The sequence below is a fragment of the Ursus maritimus genome, assembly GCF_017311325.1.
Source record: "Ursus maritimus isolate PB19 chromosome X unlocalized genomic scaffold, ASM1731132v1 scaffold_X1, whole genome shotgun sequence".
Taxonomy (NCBI): Eukaryota; Metazoa; Chordata; class Mammalia; order Carnivora; family Ursidae; genus Ursus; species Ursus maritimus.
In genome coordinates, this window is record NW_024423319.1 from 82,426,696 (window position 1) to 82,449,308 (window position 22,613).

Here is a 22,613-nt window from a genome sequence, read left to right on the forward strand (position 1 = left end):
ACATGGGAAAAGGGACTTCGCAGATGTGACTAAGTTAAGCATTTTGAGATGGGGAGGATTATCCTGAATTATCTGGCTGGGTGCAATGTAATCACAACGGTTCTTATAAGTGAAAGAAGGAGGCAGGAGAGAGAGAGTCAGAGTGATTTGATGTGAGAAAGACTCAACTGGCCATTGCTAGCTTTGAAGATGAAGGAAGGGGCCATGAGCCAAGGACTGCAGGCAGCCTCTAGAAGCTGGAAAAGGCAAGGGAATGGATTCTCCTCTAGAGTGTCCAGAAGGAACACAGCCCCACGGACACCCTGAGAGACTCCTGACCTCCAGAACTGTAAGATAGTATATTTGTGTCGTGTTCAGCCACTAAGTTTGTTGCAAATTTGTTACATCATTAATAGGAAACTACTAGGTGGGGAAACACAAGTGCTCCCCACTCCCTTCCTTCCTCCCTCTCGGGTCCACATTTCTGCCAGAAATGCCCAGTCCTGTGGTCCCCACAAGATGGTACCCCTGGGGTGAGGTGGTGCCACTGTCACCTTGGTCAACCTGAAAAACAGGGGGAGACTGAGGAGGATGCGGGTCCCTTGGGGAGGGTGTGTGGGGATCCAGTGCCTCTCAAGAGGGCAGGCAGGGAAGGGGCTAGGGATACAAGGAGGACTCCACCCTTCACATTATCCACCACTTGAGGGTGGGAAGGGGGTGTCGTAGGTGACAGTGATTGCAAGAGTTCTGGGGGTGGGAGCTGATAACAGCTGACGTTTACTTGTTCTGTGCCAGGCACTGCCCTAGGTAACTGATGTGTTATCTCATTTAACCTTCACCATAACCCTGTGCAGAGGGAAGTTATTACCCCTGATGACAGACAAGCAAAGGGAGGCACAGAGAGCTTGAATAACTTGCCTATCGTGTGACATAGTGGCAATTTAGTCCTGGACTGTACCACTCCAGAGCCCTTCCTCTTGCCTGTCCTGCTACACTGCCTGAATTGCTAGATTAAACAAATATGTCCATGAGTGATGCAATTACACGTTTTCCCCAAAGCTCAGTGGGCACTAGCCCCCTTTTAAGAATGGGAAACTGAGGCTGGGAGGGGCCAGATGACTTACCCAAGGTCACACAACCAGGACTTGGGGTCCTGGCTTCTAAGTGAACTCTTTTGGGCTCTAAAACCACATATGGAGGCACCTGGGTGACTCAGTTGGTTAAGCGTCCGACTCTTGCTATCGGCTCAGGTCATGATCTCAGTGTTGTGAGATCAAGCCCTGCATTGGGCTCCGTGCTGGGCGTGGAGTCTGCTTGGTATTCTCTCTCCCTCCCTCTCTAAATAAATAAATAAATAAATAAATAAATAAATAAATAAATAAAATAAGACAAAACCATGTATAAATGAGGTCCAAGGGGAGATGAATTCCGACATCTGAGGACAAAATGGACAGATTATCTCCATCCCCCAAGAGGTGAGTGTCCCTATTCCATGGCTGGTGTTAGGAGACACAGAATAAACAAGTCCCCAAAATATGACTTCCACAGATAGGGCTGAGGGAGCCTCAGTAACATCCAGGACTAAATACAAGACCTTGACCCAGGGAAGGTTCTGAAAGTAGTCCACCGACACTACATGGTCTAGACAAGGAAACTGGGGTCACTCAGAGCCGGTGTGGAGGAGTCCCAATGAGTTACATCACTCCCACGACTCACTGCATTTTGTTTCAGCTGTGACCTCTTTTTTTTTTTTTTTTGCCTGAGAAATGTACATTTCAGTGAATATCAATGAATTGCACATCCATGAACAACCACCCAGAACAAGCTGTAGAACAAGCTGACATTCCAGAAGTCTGCTGGGATCTCTTCCCAATTACCTCCCTCCCTCCCCCGAAGTAAACATTATCATGGATTTGGTGATAATCATTCTCTTCCTTTCCTTTATAATTTTACCACTGCTAATGGATTCATTTTTCCTGTGTTTCTGTTTGGCTTCTTTTGCTCAACATCATGTCTGTGCAATTCATCCGGGCTATTCCATGTAGTTGTAGATCTTTCATTCTCATTATACAACGTTCCATTCTGTGAATGTATAATTCATTTATACACTTCTTGGCACATCTGGTTTTTCTATTTGTAGTTTTTAATATAGTCTAGGTTTGAGCTTTTCATCAGTTAATTGTGTTTGAATTATCTTCTCTAAATTTGCATCCCAATTTGTGGTTTTCACTCTATGGTGCTTTTTGATCAATAGACATTCTTAATTTTAATGTAATTGAATGTTTTATAATTGCCATTTATGGTTAGTATTTTTGTCCTGTTTAAGAAAACTTTCCTACCACGAGTATATGAAGGTATTTTTCTATATTAAATTCTTAAAGCTCTTCGGTTTTGCTTCTCGCATGTAGGTTTTGAATCTACCTAGAGTTATTTTTGTGTTGTAAGGATCCAATTTCATTTTTTTTCAGTATGGATAACAGATTGTTCCATTTATTGAAAGTCCAGCCATTTCCCACTGGTCTCACAATACTCTTTGGCTACCTATTCAGAGTCTGTTTCTGAGACCACCGGTCTTTCATTGGGCTATTTGTCTACCTTTGTAGCAACATCACACCATCTTAATTGTTATACCTTAAATTAAAATTGGGTGTTCTGGCTAGTGGCACTTCCACATAAATTTAAGAACTAACTTGTTATGATATGCAGACACACAAGTCTATTGAAATCGTGACTGGATTTACATTGAACCTACAAAAGAGTTCATAGGGAACTGACAGCTTTATGACATTGACTCTTTTGTTCAATAACATGTATATCTATTTATTTAATCTTTTAAAATGTCTTTCAATAAGGTTTTATATTTTTTTACTAAAAGATCTTGCCCTCTTGGGGCCCCTGGCTGGCTCAGTCGGTAGAGCACATAACTCTTGATCTCGGGTTGTGAGTTCGAACCCCACATTGGGTGTGGAGATTACTTAAAAATAAAATCTTTTATTTTTTTACTTATTTATCTGACAGAGAGAGAGAGCATGGGCAGGGGGAGCAGCAGAGGGAGAAGGAGAAGCAGGCTCCCCGCTGAGCAGGGAGCCCGATGTGGGGCTTGATTCCAGGACCCTGGGATCATGACCTGAGCCGAAGGCAGATGCTTAACCTACTGAGCCACCCAGGTGCCCCAAAAATAAAATCTTAAAAAAAAAAAAGATCTTGCCCTCTTTTGTTAATTTCTAAGTAGCTCATAAATGGTATCTTTATTAAAATTTTGTTATTAGCATAATAAAAGCAATTGATTTTTGAATATGGATTTTTATATCAGAAATCTTTTTAAATTCTTAATAATTCTAGTAACTTGTCCATGGATTATTTTGGATTTTCCAGATACACAATGGTATCATCTACAAATCATGACAACTCTGTTCTTCATTTCCAATCTTTAAATATTTTTAATTTCCTTTCCTTGCCTTTCCTTGCCTTACTATGCTTGTTAGGACCTCCAATACAATGCTGAGCAGAAATGGTGATAGCAGGCATTGTTGCCACGTTCCAAATGTCAGAGCTCTTTAAATTTCATTTGAAGTTGTAGTTTACTGTAAATCCTTGTAGAAAGATACCTTTTATGTTAAGAAAATGTATTCAACTAATTTACCAAGGTTTTTTGTTTGTTTTTTGTTTTTTGTTTTTTTTACACATAGGTTCCATGCCCAGTGTGGAGCCCAATGCAGGGCTTGCACTTACAACCCTGAGATCAAGACCTGAGCCGAGATCAAGAGTCAGATGCTCAACCGATCAAGCCACACAGGCGTCCCTTGCTAAGGTTTTTGATATCAAGAATAGAGGGGCATCTGGGTGGCCCAGTCAGGTAAGCATCCAACTCTTGATTTCGGCTCAGGTCATAATCTCAGGGTTATGGGGTTGGGCCCCATGATGTGCTCTGCACTCAGCATGGAGTCTGCTTGTCCTTCTCCCTCTGCTCCTCCCAACCTCCTTCAAATAAATAAATAAAATATTTCAAAAAATAAAATCATGGGGCGCCTGGGTGGCTCCATCGTTAAGCGTCTGCCTTCAGCTCAGGGCCTGATCCCAGGGTCCTGGGATCGAGCGCCGCATCAGGCTCCCTGCTCTGCTGGGAGCCTGCTTCTTCTTCTCCCACTCCCCTGCTTATGTTCCCTCTCTCACTGGCTGTCTCTCTCTCTGTCAAATAAATAAATAAAATCTTTAAAAAAATAAAAAATAAAAATAAAATAAAATAAAATCATGAATAGATGTTAAATTTTATCCAACCCTTTCTCTACACCTATTGAGATTATTGTGGGTTTTTCCCTTTAATATGTTAATGAAGCAACTTTCGTTGGCTGAGTTCAAATGTTAAACCACGTTGCAGTTTTATAATAAATCCAACTTGGTCATATTACACTTTTTAAATGTACTGGATGCAGGCAGTGCTAGAGACTGAATGATTGTGTCCCCTCACAGGTTGTATGTTGAAACGTAATCCCCAATGTGATGGTATTAAGAGGTGGGGCCTTTGCGAGGTGATTAGATCATGAGAGTGGAGCCTTCGTGAATGGGATGAGTGCCCTTATAAGAAACCCCAGAGTAACCTCGCCCCTTCACTATGTGAAGATACCACAAGAAGACAGCCGTCTATGAACCAGGACATTGGTCCCCACCAGACACCAAATCGGCAGGTGCTTTGATCTTCAACTTCCCAGCTTCCGGCACTGTGAGGAATAAATGTTTGTTGTTTTCGAGCCACCTATTCTACACTATTTTGTTACAGCTGCCTAAACAGACCAAGACAGGCAACTATTTAATTTAAGGTATTTGTATATTTTCTTGAGATCCATAATATTCTTTTTTCACTCATCAAGTTTTAGTATCGATGTTCTATCAGCCCCATAAAATGAATTAGAAATGCTCCCTTTTATAGCGCTCTGGAATCGCTTTTGTAAAATCAGAATTATTTGTTCCTTGAGTGTTTCACCAGTGAAGCCATCTGCGCCCAGAGTTTCTGTGTGGGAAGACTTCTGGCTATAGGTTCTGTTACTTTAATGGTCATAGGACTACTCAACTTTTCCTCTTTTTTTTTTTTTTTGAGTCAGTTTTGGCAAGTTACACATCTGTAGTAATTTGAGTAATTTGTCATTTTATCTAACTTTTCAATCCAGTTGGCAGAAAGTTGCCTTTTTGGACACTGAGCAAATTATCACATCATTGGAAGACCACGGACACATGTTTGGATTTTGGTATCTGACCAAGTGATAATACTTCAGTGAAAGACAGATGAAATGAGCAGGTGTTCAATTTGTTTTCAGTACCTGTTTTCCACTTCCAGACCTCTGCAATGCTATTCCTTCTGACTGGACTGCCCTCTCTTCCCCTTCACTACCTGGTGGATTCCTTCTCATTTTTAAATTCAGTTCAGGCACCATGCCCTCCAAAAAGGTTTCCAGAGTCCCAACCCTGAGCTGAGCATCTGTCCTGAGGCCCCCATCACTGCTAATACACTAACCACACTGCACTAAGATCCTTTCTCTGTGTCTGTCTCCCCCACTGACTGTGAGATCCTTCCTCTGTGTCCTCAGAGCAGAGAAGAGGTGGTTGGTCAACATTTGTGGGACTGAACTGAGCTTGTCACCACTGACTGACCAACCAAGTTCTCTAACCATGTCTCTGCATTTTCCCACAACTGTTTATTTGTTCTGTCGTTTATTTCATTCAGTAGGCATTTATTGAGGACTTACTAGGTGCCAGGCACTGTTCTAGAAGAGTGGCCAACGAGGCAAGAGGAAAACTAGGCAAGTGTGGTGTCCTGGAAACCAAGTAAAGAAAGATTTCACAGTTGAGGAGATGACCAACTGTGTTAAATGTTGCCAATAGGTCAAGGAAGATGAAGTCTGGAGTGTGGCCTTTGACAGACCTATCATATATCATCAGTGACTTCAGCACTTCCGCTGAAGTGGTTGGGCAAACAATCTGATAGGGGCTGTTTCAGAAAAGCACTGGAGCCCTGGAGAAGAATGGAAGAAAGCTGGTGTAAAGTTTTGCTGTGAAGGGAAGTAAATAAATATATGGTGTTTTGTTTTGCTATGCAGAGATTTTTATTTGCATGCAGTAAATATATCTATCCTTTTTTTCAAAGCTTTTGGGTTTCCTGTTTTCAGTTAGAAAGGCAATGTCTGTGGACAGAAATCTGGTATGAATTCTTCACAGCACAGTAACTCCTCCGTCCTTTCGGAGACCTTCCCAGTCTTGGGGACAGAGGGGTCGTCCTCCCAGTGTCGAAGGCTTTTTTTTTCCAGGAACCTCAAAACCTTGCAGCTGATTCACAGCTGGTATTCCCACATCTACAGCTGACCACATCCACCACTGCGGCCATGTGTTCGACACCAAACCCTCATATGGCAAATCATTCTTCCTCCCTCCCTGGCAGAATATAGAAAAGACCAAAGGACCTGCCCCTCCAAAGACCACCAGACCACACAGGGCAGGGCCATAAGGTGAGGGGACATATATTGAAGCCGTGGCAGCAGGCATGACCGTGTCCATGCCCAACTCCCCAGCCTGCCCCTCCCACAGAACATGACCACCCACACACTCAGGCCCAACAGGAGAACATTGTACAGCAAGACACATCATTTCTCATAGAGCTCTATTGTGGCATATAATAATAGGTACTCTATATAAATTAAATTAAAAATAAAGCTCCAGCGGGTTGCACAGGTTGGCTGTTAATAAATATATCTCTGGGTAATTGTGCCCCAAGACCAGCTCACGACCACTCTCCCTCGTCCAGAGAATTATACAAAAATAAATACAGGCTTGGGAGGGGAGGGGGAAAGGGAGGACATGCCCAGCTCCTCTCTGAAAGTTATCTCACACCGTCCACCGTGCCCTGTTCCCCTCCACTGGTATCACCGCAGGGAACCCTGGGCTGACAAGTCCTCGGGGACGGGAAGGTCTCTCTCCAGCTGGGCATTCTCAGAAGCAAAAGACCATCACTATACAGGCCACACATCCTATCTGAACCCCCCGGGGGTGGTGCAGGGACTGCCTCTCCCCACACCCCAGAGAGGGGGGAAACCTGTTATTGCCGCTCCCCACAAGCAGCCTCTACGAGAACCAGGCCAGAGAGAGGCACAGCGCAAGCACCAGGAGGGACATACCACTGTTCAGAGCCACAGGGACCACGACCAACCCAGCCAGGACCCCCAGAGTCTGGGTCAAGGGCCCCCGGAGCTGGGGAGGCAATACACACACACATTCGGCAGGGGCTGCTAGGGTGGGAAACTTCTTTGGGGGCTCGAGGCTTGGGCCTGAACCCTCTTCATCCTGGGAGCTCACGTGGGGCCTGGCCAGGCTAGAAGGACAGACTTCAGCCCCCGAAGGACCGAAGAGGGTGAGACTTTGCCCCCGTAAGACTGGAGCAGCTGGCCCCTTACTGGATACAGGACCCAAGTTGTCTGCCCACTCAGGGATAAACTCCATCCGGCCTTCTTTACCCCCTGGGGAGCCAGTCACCCCAGCTGCCACCCCACTTATGTGCAAAGAGTCGGTGTCCTTGCCCATCCCCTTTTCTGGAGCCCCAGTGAACTGACCCTCTGCACCCAGAACCACGGGGCTGTCACATCCCGAGCCCTCTGCCCACGGGAGCCACACATCTCCCATAGTGGCTACCACAGAATGGGCCCCCGAGAGGATTTCCGGAGGCGATTCCTTGGGGGTGTCCCCTTCTGGGCTTGAGGGTATAATGGAAAGTCCCTCTTCGCCCTCCCCCTCCTCATCAGGGTCCTCAGTGTCCTGGATAAGCTCCACACCACGCCCCAGCCGGGCATAGTGCAGTGTGATCTCCTCAGCCAGGGCACTGTTCAGGGCCCGCTCAGGGCCAGGCCACTTCAAGATCAGGTCGCGGTCCGTGAGTATGCCCAGGGGATGGCTGGGGGACACCCCCCCATCTGTGGGGCCCTCCCCGCCACCTCCTGCCCCACCTGCAGCCACAGCAGCCCGCAGGCGGCTCAGGTGGGATAGGTAGAGCTGCTCCAGCTCCTGGTCAATGGTGTCCTCGCCAAGCAGCTCCTCCAACCCACTCACGACCTCCAGACCCCCAGCGGGGTCATCCGTAATAGCCCCCACCACGGAGTCCTTTCGGCCCCCTCCATTCTCTTTCGATACTTCCCACGTGGCCTCCACCTGTTGCTGGCTGGGTTCCAGGAGCGGCCCGGCTGCCCCCTCACTTGCATCGGGCCCCGAGGCCTGGTCCCTGGGGGAGCCACCCAGGCCACAGAAAGAGGAAGAGGGGAGAATCCTGATGGCCGGTGCCTGGGGGACCTCTGTGAAAGCCACAGGCGGATTGCTTCTGGGGACGTCACCTTCCTCTGGGGCTTTGCCAGTCACTGTAACTTCAGAAACCTAGAGCCATTGGGAGGGGGGGTAGGGCAGGAGGGGAGAGAAAGGGAAAGGAATGAAGTAGAGGAGGGGACGGGACAAGCAGAGACAGTGAGACTAGGGAGAGCCCACACCCAGCCCCACAGGTGTTTCCAGATAAACCCTCCTTAAAAAGCCCCCTCTAATTCTCCAAACGCCAAAGCCTATGTCATCTATATTAAAATAGCGCAATCGGATGGAGTAAAAGGGGACTTTCTGCAGATCATAAACCTAAGGAAGGCAGTGGGCACCGACATTTGGTGAGTGGCTGTCAGTAAATACTGCTGGCTGACCTCTAAAACAGATCCAGAATATTCACATGAATTCATGTATTTTCTCTTTTAAAAACATTTATTTTGACAAGGCCTAGAAACAATGGCCAATCCAGCAGCAACAAGCACACCGAGCACCCAGATCCTGGTTTCTAAATACCGTCCTCCCCTAAAAGGAACCAGAGCTTTCTAACTATATGGCTGCTCCCAGGTTTGGGGCAGGGCAAGTACGAGATGAGTCTAAGACACACTGTCATTCTAGCGTGTGAAGGAGTGGCTAGGGAATGATGGGGGTGTGTTCAAACGGGCTCTGGAACCAATGTAAATAAGTTCCCACTGACTGGAGGTATAGCTCAATTTAAACATCAAAATAAATAAATAAATGCAATGGGTTGAAACTTATCAAATATGTTTAAAATTCATGAGTTAGTAATAATACACCAAAACCAAAACTCCTTTAGTTGGTCACCTTTGGAGAAGTTCACTTCTTCTGAAAACTGGTAAATAAAAGGGAAAAAATTAAGCATTTATACAGCTTTTTCAATACAAACTATATACCCTCAAGGCAGCCAAACGGTTGATATGAGAAAGTTTTTCTTTAGAGAAGAATTCCAGGTACCAAATGAAATGGGAATAAGAGAATTAAATAGAATCAATTCTAGTTAAATTAGTTTCATACTAATAGATTGTAATTAATAAATCAATTTAACAAAATTGATAGTTTAATGAAGTAATTAAATTTAATAGATCACATTAATTAAATGGAATTAATATGTTAATAAAAAGAGAGTAAGAAATGTGTTTCCATGTGAGACAATCAGCCAAAACCAGCCTGTGGGAAACCCTACAGGAAAAACAAGGCTTCTTCAACAAACAAACTGCCAGAAAAGTGAGGGAGATTTAAAAATCTAAAAAATACCCATCCACCAAATACAATGTGTTGACCTGGTTTGGATCCTACAACACCTATGAGATAAGGAAATTTGAACACTGATCAAATATTTGGTGATACTAACGACTGACTGGTGATTTCCTGAGGCATGATCTGTATTGTGGGGTTTGTTGGGTTTTTTTTAAGAGTGCTTAATTTTCTGAGATACAAACCGAAATATTTGTGGATGAGATAATGTCTGGATTTTTTTCCAAAATAATTCCATAGGCAAAGAGGGAGCGGAGGGGGTATGGAAAAAGTAGGAACAGGCGTGTTGAAATTTGTGGAAGCTAGGTGACAGGTATATGTGAGTTCATTTTACTAGTGTCTCTTTCCTTCTCTATATGTTTGAAAATCTTTGTACTAACACACACACACACACACACACACACACACACACTAACATACATCTCCAGAATCTCTACCTCCTCTGCCAGCACCAGCATCGCTCACCCGGACCACTGTAGTAGCCTCCCCGTCACGGTCCCCCTGCTTCTGCCCTCGCCCCTCCAGCCTATTGTCCTCACAGCAGCCAGAGGGAGCCTGTTAAATCCTAAGTCAATCATGGCCCTCCTCTGCTCACGACCCTTCCATGGCTCCCCTGTCACTCAGAGTAAAAGCCAGAGTTCTCTGCAAGGCCCAGGAGACCCTACACAATCTGTCCCCCGTCCGCTGTCTGACCTCACCTCCTGCTGCTCCCCCCTCCACACACACACACTCACTGTTCCTCGTTGTTCCTCACACATTCGTCATGGCCCTGCCTGGGGGACTTTGCACCTGCCTGGGATGTTCTTCCCCTAGCTACCCACGTGGCTCACTCTCACCTTCTCCAGATTTTTGCTCAAATCTCACTTACCACGAAGGCCTCTCCTGGCCACCTGCTCTAAACTCCCCATCCCTTTATTTTTTTCCTTAGCACTCATCGTCATCTGAAGTAGCATATATTTTTAACTATTACTTTGTTTTGTCATGTCTCACTCCACCAAAATGTAAATGAGCCCCAGGAAGACAGCTTTTTTTGGTCTCTACCATATTCCCAGCGCCCAGACCTGCTTGGCACGTCGTAAGCACTCAATAAATACTCGCCAACGTAACAAAGCTCGGGTGAATAACTGCACTCTACCCCTCTGCCATCAGGTGCTGCTTTGGGGGGCCTCCCACCGACCTACGGTAGACCTGGACCAAGTCGGCTCCCACCACCGAGTCTCCCATTGGGCTGTCCACCCGGAGGCTGCCAGGGCCTGCTTACCTGAAGCGTCATCTGAGGCCATGGACGGAGAGGGGTGGGGGCCACCAGGGGACCCACTGACTCCTGGACATTAGGGCGCTCTGCTGGAGAGAAGAGAAGGGTAGCGTTGGGGTGAGGCAGGTGTCCGAGCAGGCCTGGTCTAGTTAAGAAAGGCTGGGCTGCTCTGGGGGCTACTTGGCAGCTTTGCCTCTGAAGCTTTCTGGGACAGTGTAAGGCAGAGGGCACCTCCTAACTTGTATAAAGAAAACAAGGAGAAAGAAAGAAACATGTAGGCTAAACCCCGCACAGCCTGCCAGCTGCTTACCCACAGCAGGGGTGTGGTCGTCCACGCGCTTCATCCTCAGCTCTTCCTCAGCAGGCCTGTGGGGCAAAGGGGACAATGCATGGATCTGATGTCCCGAGAGTCCAGTTTTGCCACCCACCAGCACCTTCTGAGCCTCTGTGGTGGCCCACTCCCAAGGGACAGTGGCTGTCCTCCCTTCTGCCGCCTTTTTACCCCGATTAGAAAAGTCCTACAGACTCGTTGTAGAGATGTTATTGAAACACAGGAAAGTGTAAAGAAGGGGGAAAGCCACACGTCAGCCAGAGACCACCACTAGCACCTCGTCGGAAAAGTTCATTCCAGATGGTCTACAAAACCAACTTAGATTCTGCAGATGACATTTCACAGCTCGCTTTGTCCATGCAACAGTAAGAAGCACCACTGTATACTTTTGTCAACATCTGAAATGGCTGTTTACTCTCGCAGCGGCTCACCGTAACGTATGTAACCCGTCCCCACCCTCCCAAGCAGCCAGGTTGTTGCCTTCATTTTGCTCTCACCAAGCAGACTCCAGCAGACACTACTGGACATGGCTTTATGAGCACTTTGGATCATTTCTTTAGGGTATATTCCTAGCTGTAGACAAACCCGCTTTTTCCAAGAAAGGGCAGGTGAGGACTGTGGGACTCAGAGAGCAGCAAAGGGGAGGAAGGAAGCAACTGGAGAAGAGGAAGGAGGCCAGCAGAAAAAGGAAGTAACCCGGGGTCACAAAGACCTGGGTCCCTCCACCAACCCTCCACCCGTCACCCTATCGGCCTGGCCCACCACCTAAGCTTTTGGAGCCTCGCCCTCCTCACCTTAAAATGGAGCACAGGACAGCCAGGATGTGCACACCAGGCACAGGGCAGTCAAGGACATCGAGCCAGACACCAGGGCCTGGCACGGAGCGGGGGCCAAATCAACTGTAGATACTCATTAAGGTTGGTCCTCCTCCACCAGGCAAGTCAGGCCCCGAGGTCTAAGTGGCATAAGGCAAGTGTATTTCAGCCAGTCTCTGCCAGGGGTGGGGTCACAGGGATCATGGAGAAATCGCTGTTCTTGTTCTCAGAAATGAGTACCAAATGTTTACAGATGAAGGCAAATGAGAGGGAAGCGTTAACAAAAACATGAGCAGAGACTGAGAGGAGCTGAGGCAATCGCTCAGACCTATTCGTTCCTAAAAGGTAGTAGGATGATGTTGACATTTCTGCAGATGGTTGCAACTTTTTGAAAACACATCATCAATCACCTCACAGAAACCGAGGATCACTAGCTGCCCTGAATAGAATTCCCACTATGATGTTCGGCACTGTTCTGCGTGCTTCACATATATTAATAAACCCTCTCAACAATCCTGTGAGGCATGTACTTTTAATCCTGTGTGGGCAGTATTATTAGCCGCATCACACAGACAATGAAGTGGAAGCCGAGGAAACGCTCAAGGTCAGGCAGCGAGGACTGAAACCCAAGCCTTCTGGCTTCAATGTCTAAATCCAGGCTCTCGATCAACAAATGGCTACTTCCTGGAGGAGGGAAACTGGGGTCTTACCCCAACCCCATCTCTGATCCTTTCCAGAAGTAGACAGAGGGGGGCAGCAATAACAGACAAGATCTCTCCCTCTTCTTTCATTCAGGCTTTTCTTTGAACCTGCCTTTTGCCTATATATTCATTCCCAGTTTCCCTGCCATCATGGGACATGGGCTAGGTGACCACCAGACACGGAAGTGGCGGCAAGGTCTCTCAGAGAAGAAATTTGAACCAGGTACATGGATCTAGAGTCTTGAAGCTCCAGAAGGGACCATCTGTCTTTCCCCACGGACTAGGGCTCGTGCGTCCCACCAAAGGTATTTGAATCTGAACATTACGAGGCCCTGGAGTGAGTGACTCTGGAAGCCCGGGCACCAACTGCCGAGCATCACAGACAAGAAAGGGGGACTTGGAACAAACCAGCTTGGTCCTGCACCAGTCCCCCCCAGTAAGTTTAAAATCCAGGTCTTTGGACTTGTGGCCCAACACGATTTCTACGGACTTCTTTTGCTGGCGTAGTCCTTCGTTAGAGAAAATGTCACCTTTCTAGGATCTTCTAAAGCAAGCTTCTTCAAGAAGACCCGCAAACAGAAGGGCAACCCTCCCTCCCAGGGGCAGGACTAGGCAAGCCATCCCCTGCCATCTGGCCCAGTGCTGACATGAAAACCAGGCTTTGAAATACCATTCCAGGGTCCTAGATGCATGTGAGAGAGAAAAGGGCGGGGTGGGGGGGACACAGGATGCAGCCAACCAGAAGGAAAAGAATTCCACAGTTTCAGTTGAAGGAAGAAGAAAGAGAAGAAAAACAAATATAAAACAAATCTCTCAGCCCCCAGAGCATCTCTTCTACAGCTGAGGAGCATGAGAAGAGGGGGAGCTTCCAAAAATCAGGTCAAGCAATTCAGCTGATCCCAAGGTCCACAAAGTCAGCAGAAGTACCCAGGGCGCTCTCCACACCTCTGAAGTCAGAGAGATGAAAGCAGAAGGCACAAGCATTTATCGTTCATCTCCTCCAACGTGGGCCTTTTTCATTGATACACCAAGTCATTTGAAAACCTTCACATCTATCCTTCAAAGCAACACCCTTCCCTTTTTACAAATGCGGAAACTGAGGCTCAAGGAACCGTGTCTCTACACCCACTAACTACACACCACACTGATAACAATCCAAAGAGGGCTCCATTTTGAAGATAGCGTTCGAAACTGTGGGCTGAAAAAAAAAAACACAAAACCTAAATATCCTTGAACTGTCTTTCACAGTAAACATTCAGGGGCAGCTACGACTTTAATCAAAAGGAGGCTAGTAAGAGAAATGGAGTACAAGTGTATACTGACTCACTGATCAGTAACAGAGAAGAGGGGTTCTTAGAAAAATGGGGAGAGAGGAGATTAAGAACAAAACTGTACCTCCAGGGTGCTTGCTAATTTTCGAGAAGGAAACCTGCTCTTTTGGCACCAGCCCCACGAATGCCACGTGCTATCTCCTCAAGGGCAGTAGGCAGTGGTGGGCCGGGGACAGGCCCAGGCACCTGGGCCCGCACCCGGGATGGTTCTCAAGAACCAGTCAAGACAGCGCAGCCTAGAAGGGGCCGCACCAGTCTCCTGGGCGTGAAATGCCTCCTGCCGTCAGGAAACTCAATGACCGCTGACCTCAGATGACATCCAGGGAGACCAGAAGGTAAGATTTCAGAAAGAGGTGCCATCGGCCCCAGCCTGGGCCAGCCGAGACAGAACAAAAAAGTCAATCCCCAGAGTGCGAGCGAGGGAGGGTTGACAACCTCCAATGGGGAAGAGCAAAGCAGACTTTCAGAGCAGTCACATCACTGCCACCACCACCACCCCGAGTCCGCTGGGAGCACCCCCGACGCTGTTTTCAAAGAACTTGGCCAGCCCAAAGTGGGTCATGTGCTGAAACCCAAAGGGAAACTCAGCAGACCCCAGCTCCCATGTAGTCAATTCGAAGATAATGCTGACTCTCCAGGGGGTCAGGTGGCTTCAGAAACCTGCCCCACGATACTTGGAATTCCGGTTACCCCAAGCCACCTGCTTTCTGGAAAGAACAGGGTTTGAAGCGGCTGTGAAAGCCACCACATTCTGTGGGGGCACCGCTCTGCCTTCCCCAACTAGGGTCTGTGTCAGTGTCAACTCCAGGACCTACAGCCCATCCCGTGGGGTGGGAGGAAGGAGAGCCAAGTTTATCGTTGCCATGAGCTCCCTTCATGGCAGTGACTTCATTCATCTGGCAGTGACCCACAGTAAGAAATACATTTTACATCATAAGCCAGCACACCCATACATGTGTAAATATACATACTTAGAACTGAAAAACAGTTGTTCTTTGAATGAAACAGCACTTACCTTTACTACGTGTTGTGATGCACACTGATTATCTCCTATGCTAGTTCTTTCTTTTTAATATTCGTTGGGATCCAGTAAATTGATCTCACAGTTCAATAAAGGGTCAGGACATGTAAGTTTGAATAACCTCAGCTCTGCCACCTACCAGCTGTGTGACCTGGAACAAGTCACTTAACCTCTCGATGCCTCAGTTTCCTCCTCCGTAAAGAAGGTATAATGGTAATAGCTATCTCAGAGGGCTGTGGGATGGATTGAGGAAATAGTGGAACATCGCCTATAAAGTGCCAACAAACAGCGATCCCCTCCAAATGCCCACTGAGGGAAACTGAGGCTCTGAAAAGGAAAGCAACTTGCCTGGCAATGCCCCGCTGGTAAGACGCACTACCCAGCCTGGTACAGCCGTTAAGAACTGGGGAACTAGAGCAGGACCGCCCCAGCTCAGAGCCCAGCTCTGCCACTTCCACAGCGTGTGGCCTCAGTCCACATCCTTAACCATGATGCCCTACCAATTGTCTGTGGAGTAAAAGAGGATTGCTTTCTCACTAAATTCTGACTTTACAGACAACTAAGATGGCCCTTGGCCTGTCCTGTTTCAACTTTGAATGTTCTGGTTTCCCCTAAGGCTGCCGACTCAGATAGCAAGTTGGGTCCCCATCCATTCAGCAATAGGTGACCTAAAAATTATGGAGGCCTTACTGTGCATCAGCCCAGTGACAGACCCTGGAGACACAATGGTGAGCACACCCAACTAGGAAGCTGACAATTCCGTGTGGAGGAAGACATTTAAAAAAATAACTCACACTCATTCTTTCAACAAACATTTATTGAGCACCTGTTAAGTGCCAGGCACCGTGGCAGGCCCTGCAGGAATACAGTGGTGAACAACAAGCAGACCATGTCCCTACCCCTCACGGAGCTTACAGTCTAAGAGGGCAGAGAGGGTCATCCAATAATCCCCTAATGAAGGTCTAACTACAAACTGAGGTCAGCGCCTTCAGGAAAGGAAGAATGCCCTGGAACAAAGGGCCCTGGCCCAGATTCCAGGGTCAGGATGGGTTTAGGATGCTTAGAAGGAAGATAAGCAACGGAAGGGTCGGGGACAGGCCGCTCAGGAACACTGTTGGGGAGGTGATGGATTCGATCTCGAACATGGGACGCACCTTTGGGACATCAGCCAAGTGGAGACACCGAGTCTGGCTATATGAGGCTGAAGGAAAGAGCAAGGAGAAGGGCCAGGGGTTAAGAGGAAAAGCGGCAGAGCATGGTCCCAAGGCAAGGGAAAGACTGTGTTTTAAGTAGGAGTACTCAACCGCTTCAAGAAGAAAACCAAAACCAACTGTGGAATCTGGCAGATGTGGGGGGCTCAAGCAAATGGAGAAGGAGAGTGTCAGCAACTCTTCAGAGGGGGGTCAGCAATGAAGGGGAGGAGGGTGGTTAGGTGCTGGCTGGGAGCAGCAGGGACAGAGGTAAGCTCGAAGGACAGGTTTTTCAGACAGTAGAGACACTAGCATGTATAAAGGCCAAGAGAGAAGATCAGTGAAGAGGGTGGTGAAAAGCTGCCAGGAGAGAAAAGGGTCACGCTCTGGAGCAGGTAGCAGAAAAGGGAACCCAGGGCACAAGTGGGGGGACAGGCCTGAGGGAGTAAAAGAGCCCCCTCCTCCCCTGTAACACAAGGGAGGGAACTTAGTTTGCAGGCTTGGGGGCTGCGAGTCATGGGGAGTTCCATTCTTACGGCTTCGTTTTGTTTTTTGAAGCAGGAAGTCAAGTCTGAAGGTAAAGAACATTTGAAAACAGTCAGAGCAAGGTGGAGACAAGAGCGGATCAGAAAAATGGAATAGGACTGCCAGGCAGGGTGGGAAATGACCTTAAAGTTGTGGCAACACACACCTGTTCTGCTACGTGACATTCTCCCACAGGGCTCGCCTGATCTACGCCATGAAAACACTAGGGCCTGAGGATGTTGGGACAGACAGGCTTCCCAGGAGAAGCACTCTCAGAACTGAGGGATCAAAATGAGAAGACCACAGGGAGCACAGGACCAACATGCCTGGTGATGGGAAACAGCATGGGCAAAGGCCCTAAGGCAGTAAGGGGCAAGGCACCTTGTTAAGACCACAGTACAAACAGGGCTCAGAATGCAGAGGGCGGTGGGGTGTGAGACTAGCAGCTGCAGAGGCCAGACTGGGGGACAGGACAGGGGGGTGCTTCAAGGCCACGCTGAAGCTTTCTTGGTCTTTCATTTTTAAGAGGAACAGGACGCCTCCTAAGGTTGTTAAGCCAAGGCAGACCAGGAGGGCTCCTCCCGACACTGGCCCTAGGACTCTGGACTCTGGGAGCCTCAAGTTTGCTCATCCAGGAAAGAGGGATAAAACAGTCTCTCTCTCAGGGAATGTTGAAAGGATTAGATGAGGCCTTTGCACACAAACCCTCAGCAAAATGCCCAGCACAGAGCAGGGTCTCTGCCAAACGTCACACACCAAGCCCTCCATCCCTGCCTCTCTCACCCAGTTCCACCACTGGAAGCAGCTTACTTCCAGTCTGCATCTTTTTCCCTGTTTGAACCTAGCACTGTGCCCAGCACATAGTAGGCCCTCAACAAATGCTTGTTGATGGATCATCTCGAAGCCTAAGGGTTATCAAAAGCCTGGTCCAGCGATCCAGGGAATGCAGCCATTTTTCAGTTTCTGAGCTGTATCCCAGTGGCTACCATAGACTTCCTCTGTGCCCCCAACCTGACATGGCCATGCCCGGTACAGGGTGGGCCCGCAGCTGGCACTTCTGAACGAGAAGCCCTCTACCATGGGGCTCCCACACGTTCAGCCTACTGAGATCGGCTACCGGTTCCCAAGAGGGCTGGGTCACAGGGGGTAGCTGTTCTTCAACAGCGCTCCAAGTCACCCGCAGCACACAGCTTTTAAAACAATAATAAGTTGAAATGTACTCGCCAAGAAAGCCGCCGACCTACAAAGAAAATCTTACCGCTGATCTTGCAATGAGCACCAACCTCCCCTTTGCAAGAGCTGAGATCAAAAGATAAAGAAGCTATCAAAAAGCCATCTGCCCACTTAAAATAATATCACAAGTCATGTTAGGAACCACAGACCTGGGGCCAGATACCAAAACAATTGTCTGAACGGGCTGCTTCAATTTCTCCTTAAAACCACCCATGTATTTTAAAAGAAAAACACCCTCTCCACCCACCTTGGCCCTGCAAGCTTTTGATTTCTCTGGTTCTCTTCCTTTTACACTCTAAAATGACCAAACTCTTGTTACCCAAACTGTCGCATCTTACAGACAGGGCTCCCATGACAGCCACCTGGGAAGACAACTTGGGAAAAGTGACAGAACTGAAGGCGATTCTGAGCACTGGGACCACTCCAAACCTTGATCTGGGTGATGGCTACATGAGCGTCTGTATGTAAAAATCCAGAGCCCTATACTTCAGATCAGTACACTTTGTACAGGTGTACCTCCAAAAAAGGGGAGGGAGGGAGGGAGAGAGAGAGGGAGAGAAAAGGGCGGGAAAGAGAAAAAAAGAGAGAAAGCGAGAAGTTAACAGAAAAGCATGACGTGCTGGGAACACCAGGAGTGAAATGCAGACTTTTTCCTGAACCCTATCAGACCTTCCTGAGGAGGGGAACAAAAATAAATAAAGGTCCCCAGCATGTCCTCCCTGGTCCTGTCACTCACTAGCTGGGTGGACTTGAGCAAGCTGGCTCACCTCCCTGAACTACCTCAGTCTCCCCCTTTATTAAATGTGCATAATCAGAGTGCCTATACCACAGGGCATGCACAGGAGGACTCAGGAGAGAACAGACATGAAGCTGTCAGCACAGAGCTCTGTAAATGCTGGCCACTATTCTCTTCCACGGCTACCACCATCCTTCAGTGCCTTGCCCATGTTCGTTGCATTCAATCCAACCAAAGTGACTGTCATTCCCCTTTAGCAGATGAGAAGACTGAGGCTTACAGATGAAAAAACTGAGGCAAGGCCACACAGCAGGTGATGGGCAGAGCAGAGTTTGGGAGGGGTATCCAAGGAACTGTATGTGTGATTCCCTAAATATAAACACCAGCTAATGCTTTCTGGCACTGCTATGAGCCAGATTTGGTTCTGAGTGCTTTTACTCGTCTCCTCTGAAGTAGGCGTTGCAATTGTCTGTTTTAGGGTGAGGGTACTGAGGCACGGTGCGGTTAAATGAGTTAGCCAAGGTCACAAAGCCAACAGACGGCAGGGCTGCAATTTGAACCGAGGCACTCTGATGTCAGAATCCATTCTCTCAACACTGTAAGGGAAGGCACGCTGCCTGCCCCCTTTAGACTAAGTCTCAGGTTACTGTGGGGTTCATAGGTCGGTAAGGGGGTATTTGCCTGCTTGCTCACATACCCAGGCACACCTACCCACCAGCCCCAAGCTAGACCTTTCTGAACCACTCACTCACAGCCTAAGACCTTGCCAGGACCACAGACATCTTGCTGCAGCCAGAAGCTTCTGATCAAGCATATACAAGGTCCAGAACGCATTTTCCCACTCCCATTTCCAGTCCTCCCAGAAGCAGGGAGATGTGTGCATTTCCCACACGTGCACAGAGACTCTGCTTATCCCAGGCTAGTCTCAGGTGACCCCCCCACCCCGGAAAAATCAGGCCTAGCTGCTACCTTCAAAGAACTCCTAGCTTGACTGAGAAAATCTAGACTCCTATCAGGCCTCCTGGGGTTAACCGGCTCCTTCTCCCAGGCTCTGAATGGTCACAGGCAAAAACAAAGGACAAGAGCTTCGAGTCCAGGCCCATCTGGTTCTGCCTCTGCCAGAGCCACTGCTTCCCTGTGAGAGCACAGACTCGGCCCCTCAATCCTGCGCGAGGCCTCTCACTAGATTAGAACATAACAGTAAAGAGCTGCACAGGCTACAAGGTCAGCCACAGTGGAACTGGAAAAGCTGGGCGCCATCACTTCCTCAACCAGCCTCTCCCCCTGGAACCCTGGTTTGCTGCTCTGTCAAATGGGGGGCAGATTCCCTGTCCCCCGCTGGCAAGGCCCTTGGCCCACCCTACCAGGTCACTTAAGTTCTGTCCACTCCAGCACACTGCTCACCATTCACACCAAGCTCATGCTCACCTCAGGACCTTTGTACTCAGCTCCCTCTGCCTAGAACACCTTGGCTCCCATAGGTGTGCATAATCACTCCTCCTTTATCATTCAGGACTCAGTTTAAATGGCACCTCCTCAGAAAAGTCCTCCCTGTTCCCTTTGCTACAAACTTTCCCCACCCCCACCCCACATCTGCGCATGCCTCTTCTTAGGATCATCCAGGACTCACCTCCTTAAAGGCCTTACCTGAACACACTCTAAGGCAGCTATTCCCTCCAAACTATCCCCTTACCCTATTCACTTTCCTCTCAGCAACTAATCTTATCCCTATGGATCTTATCTGCTTGCTTGTTTTTTTCAAACCATCTCCCATAGGAACCTACATGATCCTTGAGGGCAGGGAAGATGTTTTGTTCAGGGTTTTACAGTGGAACTCAATAAATGAAGGAAACCCCAGTAATTCAAACCGAGCCTAGCACATGTTTGGCCTCCATTACTCTTTGACTAACTGACTGAATGCGCCCTCCTCCCCGTCCTGGAGAGCAGGCCTGAGGGGCTCCAGGGTCGGGATGCTTGTCCTCCATCCTAGACACAGCCCTGCGTTGGCGGAGGTGGCGCTGGCAGACATTACCTGCGCCTCACGGGCTTCATGCAGCTCTTCAGCTGCCTGGCCTCAGCCTCCACGGGACCCTGGCACTCGGGCTGTGGCTCCAGCTGCTGCAGCTGCTGCTGCTGGGGCAGCCCTTCGGCATCAGTGGGTGTGGGAGCGGGTGCGATCCGGAGCAGGACTGTGTAGTTGCGGCCTTGGTTGTTGGCCCAGAAAGTGCCCTCGGGGGTCTCATAGCGCACCACGAAGTCCAGGCGCGCCCCATCGCCCGCGCCCTCAGCAAAGGGCAGCTGGAAGGCAAAGCGGTCAGTGCGGCCGCCATCGTCGGGCGAGGAGGCGGACGCCTGGCCAGGGCCCAAGCCCAGGCCCAGGCCGGGATCCAGGATGGGATCTCCTGCTCCTGGTCCTCCCGCTCCTGCCCCCGGCGGGCTGCGCGGGACGTAGCGCGCTGGGTGGTCGCAGAAGGAAGCCCAGCCGTCGTGTGAGGCCCGCACGTGCACCGCCTTCTCGAAGGAGCGGTTCAGCACGCGTACCAGCCCGCGCAGCACCGGCGGGCGCCCCCCAGGCACCCACACCCCGGCACCCCCGGGGACCGCTCCGGGAGGCGGCAGCAGCGCCTCCAGCTCCACCATGACGCGCCCCAAGCGCTCCAGACGGCCCGGCGCGGGCGGCAGCGAAAATGTGGGCACCAGGTAAAACCCCCCGCCAGCGGGGACGGGGCACAGCGGCGAGGGCGCTGGGCGAGCCTCCTCTTCCTCCTCCCCTTCATCCCCATCCTCGCCATCGTCGTCCTCATCAGCCCCGCCGCCGTCGCCATCTTGCCCGGCCGCCGCCGCCATCTTGCCCGCCCCGGGCCCGCCCCACGGCCGGTAGCGGCGCAGCTGCGCCAGCGGCAGCCCCAGGGCCTCGTCGGCGAACAGCACTCTCCGCGGGGCCGCCGCCGCCTCAACAGAGGTGCGGGGCTCGCCCGCGACCGGCGAGGGGGGCGCGGGATGCCGCAGCGGGGGCTCCACAGGGGCCGAGCGCGCCATATCGGCGGCGGCGGCGGCGGCACCGACGGCACCGGTGGCGGGACCGGCGGGGGCAGGGCCTGAAGGGGCGGGCAGCCAATGGGAAGGCCAGCGCGGGGGGGTACGGCTCACGGGGGGGTGTAGGCGGTGAGATGAAGACAGGTATTGCAGAAAGCCAATAGGGAGCCACGCACGGATGACGTAGCGATGAAGCGAGTGCAGGAGAAGCACGCAGCCAATGGGGATGCCCGAGAGTGGGCGGTGCAGGAGGCAGGATGATGAGAGAATCAATGGGGAGGCCTAATTGGGGGTGGTGCGGGGTCCCGGAGGGAAAGAGCAAAAGTAGGACAGCCAGTGGGGGAGTGTGAGCGGGAGCGGCATGTGTGCGGGGAGGAAAATGGAATGACTACAGGCGATGGGGGGGGCAGCGGGGAGCGAACGGAGCGGCCCGGAAAGCAGGAGATCCCTCGGTTGCGTAGGCGCTGGGACGCGAAGATAGAGACCGCGAATAGCCAATGGGGAGCCACGCGCCCGTGGCGTAGAGGAGATGACGAAAAGATAATGGCTACAGCGAGCCAGTGGGGAGTCGTGTGAGCTTGCAGTATGCCTTCCAGAGGCGGTGCTAGGGCTGAACTAGCTAATTCGAAGGCTAGAAAGAGACCCCAGAGGAGGTGTTAGAGCGGCCTCGGAGGCGGGACTGGAGGGCAAGGCCAATGGGAGTGGACGGTGAAGGCGGGAGCCAGGAAGAGAGATGGTGGCTAGCCAATGAGGGAGCCAGAATGAAGGCAGTTGAGCCCTCAAAGGGCAGTGCTAAAAGGAAATGAACCAATGCCAAGGCTACAAAGTCTAGCGGGATGGAAGGACAC

The 22,613-nt window shown here is 49.9% G+C and overlaps 1 protein-coding gene across 2 annotated transcripts; it reads right to left on the reverse strand.

Annotated features, from left to right (window-relative positions):
* Positions 1 to 6,064: 6,064 nt before the first annotated feature.
* PPP1R3F (protein phosphatase 1 regulatory subunit 3F) lies at positions 6,065 to 21,768 on the reverse strand. Of its 2 annotated transcripts, none has more exons than XM_040631600.1 (4): positions 20,762 to 21,768; positions 11,157 to 11,212; positions 10,853 to 10,935; positions 6,065 to 8,385 (listed from the first exon to the last, which is right to left on the reverse strand). In XM_040631600.1, the coding sequence occupies exons 1-4, from the start codon at positions 21,766 to 21,768 to the stop codon at positions 7,090 to 7,092; spliced, it is 2,442 nt and encodes an 813-aa protein (XP_040487534.1). In that variant the 3' UTR covers positions 6,065 to 7,089. The 2 variants fall into 2 exon arrangements, with proteins under 2 accessions (XP_040487534.1, XP_040487543.1); XM_040631609.1 differs by having other exon boundaries at positions 10,853 to 10,932; positions 20,762 to 21,426.
* Positions 21,769 to 22,613: the final 845 nt, after the last annotated feature.